Genomic DNA, 17,937 nt, shown 5'->3' on the forward strand with positions numbered 1-17,937 from the left:
CAGCTTTGGCAGTTGGTTTGCCAAGCAATGCAAGGTCAAATTTTAATTTTGGCAGTGTGTGTTGCCTGAACCAGTCATCATAACAACGAAAGCAAGTTTTGTTGGTGCGCTGGTAATGGCTTGTCATCAGCAACAACCTCAGTAAATCGACAGTGAAACCTTAAATTCTCCTGTTTAAAACCCACCATCAAATTTCCTGTTTTTATTTATTTTTGTCTTTGCTTTCATGAGTCTAACCCTTTTAAATTTTCAATTTAGATAAAAAACACCCCGTTTTTTTGGAGAATCCACCGATGACGTTCGACTCATCTCTTCTTCCCTTTCGTTGAATCCTCGTGTACATTTGATCGGTGTATACACGAGGACCCCTATCCCACCTGACATATTGAACTTACTACGTATGGAGCACCTGTGAATGCCTGGCCGTATTTACCAGGCTTAAAAGGTAGAAACAATATTACTCTTCTCTCTTTTTGACTATTTGGCGATCAAAACAAAATACGGAGAACAAACTTATACAAATGTGTATACCGATCAATGAGTTATCATTCAATAGTGAGTTCACCCTTGCAGAGTACGATTTTGTATAGACGTGCCGTCTTGTAGAGATACCGACAATAGGCGAATAATTTCTAGATGAGGAACATTGAGGTCTGGTTTTTCACCAATCCAGACATGCGGAATTTCAAATCTACCGTGAATTTTTAGCATCATATTCACAGAAATCGTCATATTTCGGTATTATACTGTATATTCAGGAGACTTAAGAATTGGCCAAGTAAAGGTAACATGGATTTAGGAATCCAAAGTCGATTTTCAAATAAATTTCAATTAATTCATAATCAAGGGTCTGGGGGGAAAATACTGTAGCTATTCGTTTTAGGTTCTTTAATTACAACCAGGTACGTTGAAGCTGTAGTCGCAACTGTTGTATTTCTCATTGAAAGCCAGACCGGATGGGCAGTTCTAAAGAATCAAAATCACATTAAATGTAAAATAGCAATAATTAGAAAGAGCCGAGTACTAGTCTCACCATTTTGTAAGCCGATCCATTGGAACACGAAATATAAGATTGGCATTCGTTCGGATTAGCGTAGTTGCCGTTAGGCCTGTTTGTGCAGAAATTCTCCAGCGAAGTTGTTGTGGTAGTGTCAATGTTAGTAGTGCGAGCATAGGATTCAATCAGGCACAGGTCGATGCCCCGTTTGACGAGAACGTAGCCGGAAGAACCCCATCCAGCTCCCCACGAATTGCGCATAACCTTTTTTTCCCAAAATTTTCTTTTATTAATTGGATCATTTTAAAGTTTTGATTAGCAATTTACCCAATAATCGACACCGTTCAAGGTGCCATAGCCGACGGGGTTCAGTGCGTGAGCACTTCCGCTGTTGCATTTGGTATCGTCAAAAATGCCACTCCTGTGTATAATAAATAAGAACTTACGTCATAAATTTGCGCTGTAAAATCAAATTCGGTTTACTTGTAATTAAAGAAACTGTCGGGCAGGTGGATGTAGACGGTAAGAATTCGTCCATCCGACAAGATATTCATCATGGTGGAAGTGTCTTTCGATGGTACCCATTCGACAGAATTCGAAGTTAAAAGTTTAGCTCCGATGGTCATGCCCGTAGGGCTGAACCTGCAGGCCCCATCTCTTCCTGCGTAAGGGTACGAGGACTCGAGGGCGTGACCACCGCACGAAGCCAAATATTTCCAGGCGTCGTGTTCCCATCCGCCGGAACAACCGCTGCCGGGACTGCAATCCACTATCTGCTGTTCACTGTTAATCAAATTAGACTTAACTTTAAGTCTCAGTTAATTGATTCAAATTTTGTACCTGAGATCGATGGCATTTCCACCGCTCTTTTTGCATTTGCCAAATTCGACCACTGCGCTGGCAGTGTAAGCCCAGCAGCTGCCACATCCACCTTGGTTCCTCACAGGTGGCATGCAAAGATCGTTCCTGTAGTCCATCTGTTTAATTCCCAATTATAAAATTCAGTCAAAGTCGTCTTATAAGTTCAAGTGGACAAATTTACTGACAGTTGCAGGCAGTTTGGCGACGGATGGGCCGCGAGTCAAGTTGGAAGGTGGGACAGGTAGTCGAGCTCCGAGATACGATTGTTTCTCTGCATCAGTCTTTGATGAAATTTAATAATAGGTTGGCCAGGTCGTAACTTAGATAATAATTATTACCATAACCGAGAAGATGTTGTGGGTCATTTCAAAATTGGCGCCTTTTTGGGCGTTGTTTTGCTCAATTTTGGCGTGAATTTCGGTAAAGATTGTTTTGCGCATGTTTGACTCGGACATGGTTGGAAGTGGCATAGGATATTCAGCCTTTAATCGAATGAAATTACAATTATTATTGAAGGAATGTTTTGAAAATAAAATATAAGGCAAACCAGATATTTTTGCCAGGCGGTTTCCACGTCTTCCCCTTGGATTCTGACAGTCCATGAGGCCATCATCATCACAGCCAAGATGAAAGAAAACTTGCCCATTTTGTGTACACTTTCTTTGAATAAGACAAAAAGTTAAATGGCATTTTCATCCATTTAGAGTAGGTCAACAAATTTGTACCTTTGTAGTCGATGAAAAAGTCAGCTGAGAGCTCAAAATCAAGTGCGGGTTGGACGTCTGAGATAACTAGAATAGAACCAAATGCATTTCAAACTCCGTTATTTATGCAACGGGCTTTTCATTCTTGATGCAACTCTGTTTATTAATGTCTTAACTTTTCCGTAAATCCCCCTTATCAAGTATAATTGCCTGCTGTCATTGAATTGCGCTTTGTAGCGTGTGCGAGTGTCTCCAATTTTTTTATTCCGCTGGATAAGGTGACGCGCGGCCAAAAGACGTCCAATAAAACACGTTATCAAACGGTTTAGTTTTTAAATAGTCGCCGTTGACGGGTAATCTTCTTGTGACGGAGATGACAATTTCCAACTCATTAGTAACGTGTGCTGAAATAGTAAAAAAACATACGGCCCAAAAATCCCCCCCCTCCCCGTTTAACGTGTCATCCACATCATTATAGACGGCGGCGTTCTGAAATTTGAACTTGCGATTTTAATTTGGGTTTTATTGCATCCGGTATGACGATTAAGTTTGTTCTGGTTCCAGGAGTGAGCACAGAACGCATAGCAGATGAATCGAGCCTCGACCGTGAATAATTTGGGAACCTGTTTAATCAACAAGTTTGATGGGGACGTGCTTATTCTACGTGCCCAACAGACATTTCACAATGTCTGTAAAAGCTGCTTTGTTTATCTTGCTTCTAATCTAGCTACAGTGCTACACGACACTGACTAAAATTACTGCCAAGGAATTAAACTAGTTTAGATCCAACTTTCGCAAATATGGTGAAGGCCATATTTGTTTTCCATCAGAGAACGAAATAAAGTTGTTTTACAACACGATGGATTGCTCGTAAGAAAACGAAATTATTGGTATTTATTTTCATCTTTTATGATTGAAGTTAATTAAATGAAATTGACCTTTCGAACTAATGGAACTTTTCTACAAATTCTTTCTTGTCTCGATTTTTACTTTTCTCTGTCAATTTTCCTTATTACTTTTAGTTAATTTTTATTTTGAATTAATTGTGATAATTTCAATTCGATTCAGACTGAATTGGCAATTTATTGACAGCGAGTGCGTCATCAAAGATGAGCGGAGTTCCCCGTTTATTCGTTAGTTCGGTGTTGACTATACTGAATCCACCGACTGCAAAACTGTAAGTATAGATGCAAGGCCATTTAATCAGTAACCAGTTATACAATATACCTATACACTCTCCCGTCTCTCCCCAACAGCAGATATTTTCTTAATTTTGGAACGCAGTCGTTTATTTCCAAAAAGGAAACGGTATGCAAATTCAGTTGCCAAGGTGGAATGCAAATAAAAAAGAAATCAAGTGGCCATTGCCATCGACCGGTCGATGACAGTCAACACATGGATAACAACTCAGTTGGACACCTTCAATACTGAGCTCCAGTTGAGGAATAATGAAGTCTTCAACGGTAAGTACCCAAAATTTAATTACCTTTTATTGTTACTACAATCATCTCATGTTGGAGCTGAAATTTAATTGGAAATGTCATTCATTTACAGTTGGTGTGTCTGTTGGCGTTTGTGGCTGTGGCCTTCACTACTCCTCAGTTGCCGATCCTTTCTCCTATCGGTTCACCTTTCTTACCTGTGCAGCCGGGCTCGCAGGATGAAACGGGTCGTCTTATTCCTGGCGGATTTGTTTATTCCGCCCAGGGAAACAGGCAAAACGGTTCTTGGCCAATGCTGATGAACCCCATGCCCTACTACCCCATCGATCCTCGTTTTATTATCTACCTTGGCAACGTATTCTCAGTCAGCACGAGTGATTCCAATCCCATTAAGGAAATCGAACCCGTCGCCCCGATTGTTCCACCCGCTGAAGTTGTTGACACTCCAACTGTTGCCGCCATCTCTCGTTGCAGTGAGGATGAATTCGACTATCCTTCTAAATCCAATACCTCAATTCCCTACAAGTACATGGTAGAAAGTGACATTACTCCCAAGAATCAGTACCCATTCATGGTGAGTTCATCAATTCGTCAACACAGTGTAAAACAAAACCAAAATTCATGTTTTTCCAATTTAATCAGTTCAAATTCATTGACAGGTGGCACTTGTCGTGTTCGACAATACAATCTGGAAATACAAGTTATCCTGCGGTGGATCTCTGATTAGCTCAACAAAAATCCTGACTGCCGCCCATTGCGTAACCGAACCTAAAAGTACCAAGTACAAGAATTCAATAACTCTACGATATGGATAAGAATTAATTGTAATTTATTTACGATAATCTTCCGCAGCGTTATCGACGCAAGCCGATTCAAAGTTAAGTTTGGCATACACTTCTTGAGCATAATGGAAAACGACGCCCAGCTGTCAAGGAAAGTCCAACAAATTAAGATCCACGAGGAATACGATCCTGTGAAAATTGTGAGTTTCCTTTAAATAACAGTATAGCGTTTAAGAAAGACTTTTGATTTCATTTTAAAAGTGTTCCAATTGTTTTTTTTTATTGAGCAGTACAACGACATCGCCATTCTGACGCTGAGTTCACCCGTGGAATACAGCACGGACACCATTTCCCCCGTTTGTCTGGTGCCGGAGTGTTTCGACGACGATGGCAATCGGCAAGCGATTGCCATGGGATGGGGACACACCCAATCGGGAGGATTGAATTCTGATTACCTGAGACACGCTTTTCTGTCTACGGTTCCGTTCTCAAATTGCCAGAAAAAATATGGGGATAAAATCGATGAAGATAAAATGCTTTGCGCCTTTAAAAAAGGTCAAGATACCTGCCAAGTAAGTAACATTTGGGATTAATCCAATACAAGCCGCAATCAACTGGCGATATGAAAAATTTAAGAAATTAATTAGTAATTCTAATGGTTATTTTCTTAATTATAGAATGACAGTGGCGGCCCGTTGGTAATGGAATTCCCGGATGATTCGTCATGTCGTTTTATGCAAATCGGAATCGTCAGCTTTGGGAAAGGTCCGTTACAAATGCTATGGTTTTGCTAAGTACCTGCCATAAAACGTTACATCTTGATTTGATTTGAACAGGATGCGCCTTTAAGAACTACCCCGGTGTTTATGTTCGTATCAAAAACTATTTGCCTTGGATTGAAGAGAACACGAATTAGTGCAGACATCCTGACCTAATTTCTTTCTTCGTCACGTACAATCGCATTCTTACAAGTGTATGCGAAATCTTATGCAATCCTTGACTCAACCGGCTGACTCATTTACGTCGGTGAAGTACCGATTCCTGGGTCCAGTGGTGTTGCTCTTGTTACGTTTTTGTCCTATTAGAGTTATGGTGAAAAAAAACAAAAAAACAATAAAGCTCAGTGACGTTTCTTGTGTTTCATCGAATCATTTTTTAAAAGGGAATTTGTCATGTAACAGGGGGTATAGCTCAGTGGTAGAGCATCCGACTGCAGATCGGAAAGTCCCCGGTTCAAACCCGGGTGCCCCCTTTAGTTAAATGAATTTGTTGCGTAATGGATTAATGCGGAAGGTATAGAATGTTTTAGTTTGTTTGTAATACAATAATGTATGGTGTCAACAAATTTATTTTGATTATTTTAATTTAAAAAAAAATTTTCTTATTTTTATAAATTCTTGTTATATTTATATTATTAGAATTGTTTTATTTTTACATTTACTGTTGTCTTGCCTGTATTTTTCGTTGTCTACGGAAGACGAATTTGTTTGAACTTGGCGCCTTGACGGGATGGGAGACGGGGAGGGAGGGAGCGCAGAAGTACATTTGGTCATTTGGCAACGGTGTTAATAATGGCGGAACGAAAAATAGGACGAGAAATGTAATACGAAAATGTGGTCGTCGTCTTTCTTCATAGAATAGATTATTAGTACAATGCCGATTAACAGGTAAATAACTTAAAACTAAAAGTAAAGTAGGGTGTTTACAGATGACTGAAATAAGACGAGAAACCTATTCCAAAAGTTGTGAAATGTTGGTTTTTGACTGACACTTGCCATGCAAGCTCCCATGTCGATGCATGGCAGTTTGTTTGCAATAAGTTTAACGTGGTCTAACAACTTTTTTTTGTGCAGATTTGTGGCCTATGCCAGCCATCTTAACAACAAGAAATGCAAGTTTTGCTTATGCTGTTATTGACCTGTCAGGCTGTCATCAGCAACAATCTCAGGATCATCGTTAGGGTAATTATGTTGTTAATCTTTCTCCCTGCAATCTGCTTAATATTCTAATGATGTATGACTCACATTGATATGCAGTGTTTTGCAGAGAAACCTTGAAGTTCCTCATTTATTAAAAGTTAGTGTTAACCCATCAGGCCACCATCGTCATTTATTTCAATTTTTCTTTATTTGTGGTTTCCACGAATATTTTTCCATATCTTTTTTTAAAAATTTTTAATCTAGATAATAGCCACCTGTTTTATTGGAGAATCCGTGGACGTTGGGCGATTTATCTCTTTTTCGCCTTGCCTCGTGTACACCCATGCGAGCGTGAGTGTACGAGTACCCCCCTTTTCCTATCCCACCTGGTGTATAACATTTTTCTGTGGATGGAGCACTTGTGGACGCCTGGCTGTTTCTCCCAGGCTTAAAGGTAGAAATAAATTATCCCAATTTTTACTCTAGGTGGCGTCTTTAATATCGTTACAACATTATTCCGTTTTGCAAATTGATTAACTGCCAACAACAGCAATATATAGGAGAACAAGCTCATGTAGATAAGTGTCAGTTTGATGAGTCCTTGTTAACCTTAACACTGTTAAATCAACAGTAAGTTCGTCATCGCCATGGAGAGGAGAAGGCAGAGAACGATTATTCCTGAGCGTGCGGTTGATAGCTCCCATGTTGTCATAGAAACGATCCATCGATGTCGACCTGCCATCTTGTAGGGATCTCGAACTGACAGCAGGGTAATAATTTCTAGATGAGAAACATCAAGGACTAGCATTTCAGGGCAGGGTTGCTGAGCTCCAAGGTACGATTGTTTCTCTGCGTCAGTCTTTTGATTTGATTTAATTTGAAAAATTAGTAGTTAATTTAAATCATTGAATATTATATACTATCACCGAGAAGATGCTGTGGGTTATGTGAAAACTGGCGACTGTTTGGGCGTTGTGTTTCGTAAAGTTGGCTTTGGAATGCCGTCGTTTCAAGTTTAAACCTAACACGACCTTATTATATATACATATTTTTTTTACATCCTCTGCCAGTATTTCAGTTTCGATATAAGGGTGTTTCCCGCAAAGGATTTGTAATACAGAAAACGTCTCCGACTAACAAACATAGGTAATTACTTCTGTTACCTGTAACCTTTCGATATATTCTATTTGGAAAGTAAATATTCTTCTACGCGTTGAATGCACACACACATCCTCGACTGTCGAAAATCTCAAGGAAATAAAGTCTGCAGCTAGAAGAAGCTTGTTTGTTTATCTTACTTCCAATCCATTGGTATTGAATGAATAAATTTACTATCAAGGATGATGAAGGCCATTTGTATTCTAGCAGTGAACAAAAGTTGCCCTACTATGTAAGACTTATAGACGAAAAATTCAAAATCGATCGACATAAGTCGAATTAGGGCAATCTCTTAGCTCTGTCTGCAAGCGTCCAGTTTTCTGAATTAAATTATCGCCTTTTTCTGACGGAGCCACTTCGACCCTCGAGTTGTGAGGGTCGATATGATGAGAGAGGGTGTGTCCACAAGTTTACTTCATCGACGTGTATATAATGGTTATTGAAATCTATTATCAATTATTTTCTATAGTTGGCAAGTTAAATAATTGAACATAAGATTGATGTTTTCAGTCTTAAACAGGAGACGAGGAGAGGAATTCACCTGCGGAAATATCTGTCAATTGAAAAGTAAGCCCACCTTTGACTTTCTTTTTCATGGCGATATGTATTTAAAAATTTAAATTATTTTCATTTGTAATTTATTTTTATTTGGTGCAACTCGATCCCAAGTTTAGTGCCAATTTATTAACAGCACCCAGGTTCTTGTCAGCGACGAAGATGCCCGTCAAATTCGTATTTGTCGACTACTACCGTCTAAGATCCAATGTGGATCACTGTTGTGGAGTATACTCAAGATCACTTTTTCAGTTATACCGGTCATCGTCCTTGGTCTTGGGGTGTAGTCTTTGATTGCGTGAGAAGAGAAAAATCTGTAAATTCGGTTGCCAAGGTAAAATGCAAGATGGGAAAACAAGTAATGGCTGTAAACCGATCAGTCGCCGCTGTGATGGCCACCGTCTAGTCGATGAGTATAAAAGAAGTGGATCGCAACTTAGTTGGATATATTCATCGCTGAGCTCCAGTGAGGAACAATGAAAGCTTCGTCGGTAAGTACTCAATATAATAAGTATCGAGTATAAGTATATATTGACTAGTAAAAGACTTTTACTATAACTATAATCTCAACCTCTTGTCGGAGTCGAAATTCATTGTTTGTTTTTGTTTTTGTTTTTTGTTTTTGTTTTTTCAATTCAATTCTTATAATTGGCAGTTGATTTGTGTGGTGGTCTTGGTGGCTGCAGCCAGCGCTGCTCCCCAGTATCCAATCCTTTCTCCCATTGGTTTTCCCTTTTTACCTGTGCAGCCGGGCTCACAGGATCTATTTGGCCGTCTTATTCCTGGCGGATTTCTTTATCCCGGCCAAGGAAACATGCCGATTGGTTCTTGGCCATGGGGGTTGATGAACCCAATGCCTTCCTACCCCACCGATCCTCGTTTTATTGTTTATCCCGGCACCGGATTCCCAGTCAGCAATGACGACTCCAAGTTGGTTTCCATTAAGGAGATCAAACCCATCACCCCGATCGTTCCACCCGCTAAAGTTGAGGACACTCCCATTGAATCTAAGCCAACAGAATTATTATCCCCCACCCCAACTGTTGCAATTCCTCGTTGCAATAAGGACAATCGTAAGCGCCGTTCAACTCCCGAAGACCCACCACCCGATGTTTTTTTTATGGTAGGAAGTGACCATGCCTACCCGAATCAGTACCCATTTATGGTGAGTTCTATATTTCAAACAATGGATTTTTAAAGTGCCTTTCGTCAACGTAGTTATTAAAAGTAATAAAATAGGATTTTGAATTGAATTGGTTGAATTGAATTGACAGGTGGCACTTGTCGAATTGAATGATGACACCAAGAGACACGAGTTAGCCTGTGGTGGATCTTTGATTAGCCCAAATAAAATCCTGACAGCTGCCCATTGCGTAACCGAATTTAAGAAAACCACGTACGAAAATGCAATTTAATGTATCGATCAGAATGAGTTTTAATTAATTTAAGTTAATCTTCCACAGCCGTTTACCTGCAAGCCGATTTAAAGTAAAGCTTGGCATGCACTTCTTGAACAAGACGACAAACGACGCCCAGCTGTCAAGGAATGTCAAAAAAATTAAGATCCACGAGGAATACGATGCTGTGAATGTTGTGAGTATTCTTTCTCTAATATTGTAGTGCATTTCGTTTTACGAGTCGTTAATTTGTTTGATTGATTCAAAAGTACAACGACATCGCCATTCTGACGCTGAGTTCACCCGTGGAATACACGGACACCATTTCCCCCGTTTGTCTGGTGCCGGAGTGTTTCGACGACGATGATAATCAACAAGTGATTGCCATGGGATGGGGCAACACGAAATCAGGTGGAAAGGATTCTGATTACCTGAGACACGCCTTTCTTTCGACGGTTCCGTTCTCAAAGTGCCAGAAAAAATGGGGGGATGAAATCGACGAAGATCAGATGCTTTGTGCCTTTAAAAAAGGTCAAGATACCTGCCAAGTAAGTAACGGGAACAAGCCAAAAAAGCCGCAACGAGTGGCGATATGAAAAATGAAACAAATTAATTAATAATTATTTTGGTAATTTTCTAATTATAGAATGACAGCGGCGGCCCGTTGGTAATGGAATTCTCAGATGATTCGTCATGTCGTTTTATGCAAATTGGAGTCGTCAGTTTTGGAGACGGTCTGTTATTAATCTTGCCGACCAGAATTCAATATATATAACTTTACTTACAATCTCATATTTATTTTGCATAGGTGTGGCACTAGTACAGCCCCCGGTGTTTACGCGCGAGTTAAAAACTATTTGCCTTGGATTGAAGAAAACACGAATTAGTGCAGACATCTCAATATTCCGTCATAAACGTTCGCATTTCTTCAAGTTGTATGCGAAGTGTTGTGCAATCCTTGACTCAACCGACCGACCCATTTACGTCCCGAAATCCCGATTAATGGCCAAATTGATTTCTTTTTCCAGTGGTGCTGCTTCCAATTACTTTTCACTTTTTCAATTTCATCTTATTAGCTGTGTGAAATGCAATAAACCACTTTGCTTGAATTTCTATTGATATTCTGTGTAATTGTTACAGATATGCTCAAAAACGCAGTTCAAGAGAAACGTTGTCGTTTCCTGTGTTTCATCCGGAAGACATATTTCCGCATTCAGTTTTGTAGATCGGGATATCATAATCGACAACGGTTATAAACCCTAATGTCAAATGGGCGAGTGTTTATAAAAATCAAAAATTTCATTTGAAAAGGGGGGTATAGCTCAGTGGTAGAGCATCCGACTGCAGATCGGAATGTCCCCGTTTCAAACCCGGGTGCCCCCTATTGAAAATTCATTGATATAATTTAAATGAGTGACAGCGTGTCAGTAAAATATGAATGGTGATATGATGATGATATTATGGAACGAAACTCCATCACGCAACAGTGCACTACTATGTAATAATATTGTAAATCGGTTTAATAAGAAAATTAAAAAGTTACAAACAGTGCGCATTCCTATCAATTATCACCATAAACAAAGGAAATATATCCTATTTGCTTTAAATTCAAACACTTACATTTCTTATTATTGTAGTACATGTTTCTTAGATTACTATTTTTGCATTTCTCTTTACCATTTTTTTTTAAATCTTTGTCTTGGTCGTCGTGGTTCATGCATTTCTTCTTTTTTTAATTTCTCATTTTTTGTAATTTGGCGCCTTGCGCTCCTTGGCGGGACTGGGGCCGGAAGCAGAAGTACATTTGGCAACGCCTTAAGATGGATGTACGAAATATTGCTCAAAATTAAATGTGATCGTCGTGTCAGAACTCTGGTCGCGTCGTTTCTTCAAAGAACAGAATAATAGTTATTAGTTAATACACATCCATCCTGGAGCACAGATAAAAAACGTCAGGTAAATAACTTAATAAAATGTAGGAAACTAGGAATACAAATAGGATGGTTGTTGGAGCTTAAATAAGAGTAAGAGGAGAAACCTTTTCCTCATGCTTGTTGGTTAAAATGTTGGTTCCTGTTTCCTGACTTGCACGTATTATGTCGATGTATTGCAGTCTGTTTGCAATCTAAGTTAACCTTGTCTATTGTTTATATTTTAGATCTGAGGCAGCCATCATCAACGAACAAGAAATGCAAGTTTCACTTGTGCTGGTATCAACCCGTTATCAGAAGCAATCTCAGTATCTTCACTAGGGTAACTATATTTGGTTATTTTGATTCTGTAATGTCTGCTAAATATTGTAGCGATGGATATCTTGCATAGGTATAGTGTGTTGCATGGAAATTTAAATTTCCACGTTTATTACAAATTAGTGTTTACTTACCATCTCATTGTCAGCTTATTCTTATTTGTTTTTTTTTTTTTTGTAATTATTTATCACAACCCTTTTTCTATTTCTTATTTAGATAAACAGCCAAATTTTCATTGGAGAATCCGCCGATGGAGGGCGACTCATCTCTACTTCCCCTTTCTTTAAATCCATCATGTCCTTGTGTACGCCTATGTGAATGTGGGTGTATTCACGAGGACCCCTTTTTCCTATTCAGTCTGGTGTATTCAACGTTTCTGCGAATGGAGCACCTGTGGAGCTGCTGGCCTCCTTCTGGCCGTATTTGTATTCCCCAGGCTTAAAGGTAAGAAGAAATGTTACTTTTTTATATTGCATTGTGACTATAATGTTAGGCGTACTGTATAACAGAAAGATCAGTGAACTAGAAACACCCAATAGTTTTTCCCATGCTCAAAATTGTATTTTTCAAAATTCGAAGTAATGTGACACAATCAAATCAAACAAAATTTTCAATTTTTACACATTATTAACTACATAAGTGGGTAAATTTGGGCCATCAGCTTTGCCCAAGTGAAGGCGTATTGAGCAACAATCCAACTTGACTTGCGCCTCGACAATGCCAGCTCACAGTTTTCACTTATTGTGAGAAGCTCTTACGTGCAGATACATCAAATGGAATTCAGTTAACTGGTTCCCATGGGGCATTAAAAAATTATTTCAATTCTTTTTTGCAATTTGTGTTCATCAAATTGTTAACTAGACCCAAGATTGTTATTTTTTCTTCCTTGTTCCTGTCAGAAAAACTAAACGGTAATAATGAGCTCAGCATCGAATTAATAATAGTGCTCACTTCATTTTCGTCGTCATTATCGTCGTAATATTTTATGAATCGTTCAAACACTTCACTGCTCTGTTCATAAAAATTTAAGCACATTCGAATGCGTAAAGGATCAGTTCCTTTAAAAATACTAGTGTTTTTCATAATTTCACGAAATTCAGCTGGGGTGAACATAGTATCGAAACAGTCACACAGAAATCTGAATATGTTTCCGTTCCTCTTTTTAATTGCATTTTCTAAAATCTTGAACTCATTTTCATTCGCTTTCCATTCGTTGGTAAACATTTTTAGCCGTTCTGGTAATTCTTTTCGTTTGTTGATATTCTTACGCCACTGTTTATCTTCATCGACGATTTCCTTCAACATGGAATTCAGAAACACCTTGACACCTTCGTACGTCTGTTGATCGACCATCATTTCGATGATCAGATTGCGAACGGATTCATTTTCTAAAAGTCTGTTGTGTCCTTTTTCGTCGATAACAAATGCTTCGTAGAAATGTTTTGCCACTAAATACTCGGCGTAGGTTCGATGCAAAAACTCAACTTTCTCGTTATCTCCCCGTTGGAAAGTCAATCCGTATTTGAGGGCGTGTTTGGCGACGACATTTTCTTCTTCTGTCATTTGGGCTTCCGTCTGTTGGTACGGCGTCGATATCCTCAACACGTCAACGATTTTTTTGTTTTCTATCTTCCGATTTTGGAAAATAACTTGAATGGCCAATTTCGTTAAATAACGTTCGATCCGCCACGTCATGATGGAAATGGCGTCCTTCAGGAACTCGTTCTCATCTGAGGATGGCACAGTCTTCATCTTTTTAAGCACAAATACGTCACGTTTGGTCTCCATTAACCGATTGTACAAGAAAGCCAAGTCGAATGACTTGCCATCAGGTATATTGACGTTGGGTTTATTTCTGCCCTTATTTGTTATTGCTCGACTCTCTGACTGGAAGCACTCGGCTAAATTTCGGCACTGCAAAGGGATTCCGACAAAGGACTTTTCTTCGTCTTTCAGAGTCTCCGACACCCGATCGACTAACGACTTGGCAAACTGTTGAAGGGACCCATCGTTATCAACAGAAAAATTTGGTTTTTTTTCCCAAAATGAGGTCAAATAATCGATCTGGTCTTTTTCAGTAAAGTTTTCCAAATTATAAGCCAGTTGGGATAACTGGAATTGTAAGTCGTCCAGCATGTGCGGTCGCGTTGTAACGTACAGCTGGATTAATCTGTCTTTAGTTATAGTCTTCATCAATTGAATCACTTTTTCTTGACATTGGTCATTGATTTCGTCGAATCCGTCAAACATGACGACGATTCGATCCCCTGTCTTCATCCTGTGTCTTAATAACGAGCGAGAAAATGAACTTTTATCGTCGACGACGTGTAACTGATTGACAAAAAACTCGATGGGATCCCAAGGAATTAAATCCAGTTTCGAAATTGCTTCGTAGTGATCCACTAAATTAATTCTAATTACCCAGTAGTCTGGTTTCACCGTTTTTATTTTTCTATAGTAGCGAGAGAGAAGCGTAGATTTTCCGGTTCCGGCCACACCGGATATGATGACGATTGATTTTTCTTTACTATTCTCTTGAAATGGGTCTAAATGATGATCTTGGCGAATTTCACCTGATGAGGATTGTTTATTTGTGATAACGTTTATGATTTTATCCCATATTTCTTTTTGGCGTTTATCATCAACGAGCCATTCGATGTGGCCATCCGGATGAATTCTACACGATTCCGCTATTTCACTCTCAAGTTTATGGTAGATTGGAAATTTCAATTGTCGCTTGATGTACATGTGCTCATCAAAGTTGGTTTTGTCATCTAATGAAGGAATAATTAATTCCTTCTCAAATTGGGTCAACTCCTTTATTGAATTTATATCGATTATCTCTTCCGGATTGCCACCAATCAAGTCCCCCACGGTCATTTGATCATTTTCGGTTTCCTGTTGTCCCAAGTCTTTTTGGGGCTGAAAAGAAACTTTTTGAGATAGGATTTTTTGCTTGAATTCATCAGTTAGCTCAGCGTACTTTATTTCGTCAGTTATCATGGCAGTTTTTTCTGGACTTATGATAACCACTTTATTAATTTTGTTATCTGTTCGTCTAGTTGGAATAAGATTGGCATATTCTCTGCAATTTTGAGATGATTCATCGTCACAAACTACGACGAGTAGATTGTGGGAATCCTTGTTCAATTCCAAACAGTTTTTAAAATTTTGAATTTCAGCCTCGTCTTCTAATCTCTTCGATGACGTCACCAAGAAACTGTCGTCACATTTAAAATCAGGAATCGCTTTGATGGCAGCAATAAGTTTGACAGCCGTGTGTTGAGGTGACTCTGAGTAAATATTTACAAGTGAGCTGGAGGTGTGTTTGAATAACGGTTCCAATTTCTCAGTCATAATTTGAATAGAATCTCTATTAAATTCTAAATCCATCAGGTCTTTTTTCAACTGGTTCTGATAGTCGATTGAAATCGCATTGACACGTATTGATTCCATAATATTTTTCGTCTTGTCTAAAAACAGTTTTTTGGCTTCTTGTGACGACAGCCAAATATTGTCTTTTCTCTTGAACCAGTTGACCATTTCGTTCATGACGAAGGCTGATTGAAGATCGGTACTGAGTAGCGTAAAATAACTGCTAACTTCACTTTTGAGTACGTCATCCAATTCCCCTTCGTTTGGCGTGTTGACTGCGAAGACTAGCTTATCCAAGAATCCTTGGATTTCCTCGTCCTTCACAGCAACGGGTAGAGGATAATTAAATATTTTGGGCTCCAGTGGCTTTTTGCCAAAATTGTTATCAAACTGGAAAATCCTTTTTTCCAAGTTTTCGACGTTTTCACTTAATTGTAAAAGATTTTTACGCAATTCCTTGGCACCTTCAGTGAGTTCATCCGGTCGATTAATGAAATCTTCGTGAAATTTTGGGGTCGCGGGATTGATTACTTTTTCATTTATCAGAGCAATGTGATAATTTCGTATTGATTCATGACTTGTGCAAAGTCCTTTAGCTTCTTTTCCGTCGTTCAAATCCCACAAAATTTCGGCCAATATTTTAGAAGTAGTCTTTTCTTTTAATATATTTTTGTGGCCTTCGCTTTTAATTTCTAATTTGTATCGAGTTGGTGTTTTGCCATCGAATAGATTTTCGAATTTTAGAATAGGATCAATTAGTTTCACTTCCTTGACTTCAATTCCATTTTCTCTAAGGCACTCTTTATTTGTAAAATCAATGTTTGTGCAAATAATGCAACTGTCAATCTCGTCACCTCTTCTTATTATTTCACGATAAGAACGAAAATATTTTGGCAGGCTGAAATCAATGTTAATTTGTTTCCCTTTCGCCGGTACAGCGAATAAATCTTTAGCTGTTATTTTATCTCTTTTTTCGTACATTCGGCTTTTGGCTTGTAAATATTGATAAGGCCACTTTTCTCCTTTATTTCCCGCGTTTTCATCTTTTTTAAATTTGAAAATCAAATCGTCAAACTTGTTGCCTTGATCAAAGAGTTCCGTGCCTAAATAGAATTTGTATCCGGCGTTGATTGCGCGGATGCAAAACAACATTAAAAGTTTTGATTGGAACCGGTTACCGTGCCCCGCGTCGGATCCCTTCTCGCTCTCCGGTGGAATCTCATCCGTCGGCAATGATCTAACTGCCGAAGCACTTGCGGTCCCATCCGATAGCTCATCCGCATGGATCTCTGCGAAGACATCGGACATTTTTCGAGTTATGTTTCTGAGCGTCCGGCGATCTAAAAAATGTGAAGCGGAAGTTATAATCTTTTATGGTTGCCAACGATACGCGATACTGTATAGTGTTCAAAACCGCAACAGCCTTAAAGTAATTTTTAAAAAACCACTGATAGCCCGTCATATATTAAATCGAGAAAGCAATTCAAAATCTGTACCGAAATTTTCGTATAGATGACACTTTTAAAATATTGTTTTTTTGTTACACTTTGCGTAAATGACACTTACAATACTCGATAACACGCTTTTAATGTTAGGACACAAAGCACGAAAGACTGTCGAGAAGCGAAGCACAACGACTAAATTCCACTTTTCCCGTCTACGAGAGTCTAATGTGTTAATCTGTGTTATCTACAGACAATACGGTCCACACACAGAATCACGCAAAGATCTTGAACGAAACCACTTCTAGCAACAGTATATACGCGGGACTGAATGGATCATGCGTAATTTTTATTTCCTGTCGGTGGGACTCGTGAAAAAATCATCCCCGTTTTCCTACCCCTCCCCCCAAACTTTTTTTTGGTGTCGATAATCGTTACATCATCCCCCCCCCCCCCTCCCGACTGTTGGCTCTTATGCAAGATGCTCAACTGTCCTTGAAGCAAAAGTTCTGGGCCCCAATGGAAAGAATGTTGTGACACAGTTTAAGATTAGAGTTGCGCAACAATAGCTTTCACGTTCGTTACTCTCAAACAGAGTCACAAAAATGTGGAAGCTCTTCGAATGGAATTTGACCGTCTAAGAAACTAACGTAATCGACGACGAGACTTTTTCCTATGGTCTTTTACCGTCATTTCCTTTTGTGTCCGATGTCCGATTTCGCTTTTGAGTGATGACTGATGATGATTGAATGTCGTAATAATAAGCCCATTGTGTCGATTTAGAGCAGAAATTTCCTTTTGCCGTCATTTGCAGTGTTAAAGCGCTGTGCTAAAAGTTCCGCCACTCGACAAGAAAAGATTGTCTGGCGCTATAGAATTATTGAACGTCATTTTCAAATTTAATGACAAAAGTTGCGTCTAAACGGTTGCTATTTATTTAGTTCCCATGCTAGACTGTTGTTTGAAGCCTATCGTTTATCTTGGATTCTCTCCCCTTATAAAGATCCCAATTAATCGCCTGTATTCGTTTGATTACAAAAAGATCCCAAAGTTCCA

General features: G+C 39.0%; 3 protein-coding genes, 1 long non-coding RNA gene and 2 other non-coding genes across 7 annotated transcripts; 5 read left to right on the top strand and 1 right to left on the bottom strand.

Moving 5' to 3' along the window:
* Positions 1–242: 242 nt before the first annotated feature.
* Positions 243–6,144, top strand: LOC124338272 (trypsin II-P29-like). Its single transcript, XM_046792387.1, has 9 exons — positions 243–445; positions 3,631–3,739; positions 3,819–4,025; positions 4,117–4,578; positions 4,664–4,785; positions 4,857–4,986; positions 5,077–5,358; positions 5,464–5,551; positions 5,623–6,144. The coding sequence occupies exons 3-9, from the start codon at positions 4,011–4,013 to the stop codon at positions 5,700–5,702; spliced, it is 1,179 nt and encodes a 392-aa protein (XP_046648343.1). The 5' UTR covers positions 243–445; positions 3,631–3,739; positions 3,819–4,010; the 3' UTR covers positions 5,703–6,144.
* LOC124338273 (zingipain-2-like) lies at positions 737–2,675 on the bottom strand. 2 transcript variants are annotated; one of them, XM_046792389.1, is made up of 9 exons: positions 2,584–2,675; positions 2,406–2,514; positions 2,197–2,340; positions 2,044–2,139; positions 1,838–1,974; positions 1,481–1,780; positions 1,325–1,418; positions 1,034–1,261; positions 737–966 (listed from the first exon to the last, which is right to left on the bottom strand). In XM_046792389.1, the coding sequence occupies exons 2-9, from the start codon at positions 2,502–2,504 to the stop codon at positions 889–891; spliced, it is 1,176 nt and encodes a 391-aa protein (XP_046648345.1). In that variant the 5' UTR covers positions 2,505–2,514; positions 2,584–2,675; the 3' UTR covers positions 737–888. The 2 variants fall into 2 exon arrangements, with proteins under 2 accessions (XP_046648345.1, XP_046648344.1); XM_046792388.1 differs by having other exon boundaries at positions 2,406–2,518.
* Trnac-gca lies at positions 5,967–6,038 on the top strand. The gene has a single exon. It is a non-coding gene; the product is annotated as a tRNA-Cys (tRNA).
* A 212-nt stretch (positions 6,145–6,356) lies between the features above and the next one.
* LOC124338383 lies at positions 6,357–7,190 on the top strand. The gene is made up of 4 exons (XR_006917764.1): positions 6,357–6,453; positions 6,640–6,747; positions 6,823–6,862; positions 6,970–7,190. It is a non-coding gene; the product is annotated as an uncharacterized LOC124338383 (long non-coding RNA).
* A 1,564-nt stretch (positions 7,191–8,754) lies between these two features.
* On the top strand, positions 8,755–10,924 carry LOC124338270 (venom peptide isomerase heavy chain-like). The gene is made up of 7 exons (XM_046792384.1): positions 8,755–8,909; positions 9,074–9,583; positions 9,693–9,814; positions 9,882–10,011; positions 10,085–10,363; positions 10,462–10,550; positions 10,624–10,924. Exons 1-7 carry the CDS (start codon positions 8,895–8,897, stop codon positions 10,700–10,702), a joined length of 1,224 nt encoding a protein of 407 aa, XP_046648340.1. The 5' UTR covers positions 8,755–8,894; the 3' UTR covers positions 10,703–10,924.
* Positions 10,925–11,126: 202 nt separating this feature from the next.
* On the top strand, positions 11,127–11,198 carry Trnac-gca. The gene has a single exon. It is a non-coding gene; the product is annotated as a tRNA-Cys (tRNA).
* The last annotated feature ends 6,739 nt before the right edge of the window (positions 11,199–17,937 follow it).

Source organism: Daphnia pulicaria, chromosome 4, assembly GCF_021234035.1.
Source record: "Daphnia pulicaria isolate SC F1-1A chromosome 4, SC_F0-13Bv2, whole genome shotgun sequence".
In the NCBI taxonomy this organism is placed as follows: Eukaryota; Metazoa; Arthropoda; class Branchiopoda; order Diplostraca; family Daphniidae; genus Daphnia; species Daphnia pulicaria.

Coding starts and splice junctions, on each gene's coding strand:
- LOC124338273 (XM_046792389.1), bottom strand. CDS start 2,504: ATGGGCAAGTTTTCTTTCATCTTGGCTGTGATGATGATGGCCTCATGG. Junction 1,419..1,480: donor GACAGTTTCTTTAATTACAA/GTAAACCGAATT, acceptor TATTATACACAG/GAGTGGCATTTTTGACGATA. Junction 1,262..1,324: donor TGAACGGTGTCGATTATTGG/GTAAATTGCTAA, acceptor TGGGAAAAAAAG/GTTATGCGCAATTCGTGGGG.
- LOC124338272 (XM_046792387.1), top strand. Junction 4,786..4,856: donor ACCGAACCTAAAAGTACCAA/GTACAAGAATTC, acceptor AATCTTCCGCAG/CGTTATCGACGCAAGCCGAT. Junction 4,987..5,076: donor AATACGATCCTGTGAAAATT/GTGAGTTTCCTT, acceptor TTTATTGAGCAG/TACAACGACATCGCCATTCT.
- LOC124338270 (XM_046792384.1), top strand. Junction 9,584..9,692: donor CGAATCAGTACCCATTTATG/GTGAGTTCTATA, acceptor TTGAATTGACAG/GTGGCACTTGTCGAATTGAA. Junction 9,815..9,881: donor ACCGAATTTAAGAAAACCAC/GTACGAAAATGC, acceptor AATCTTCCACAG/CCGTTTACCTGCAAGCCGAT.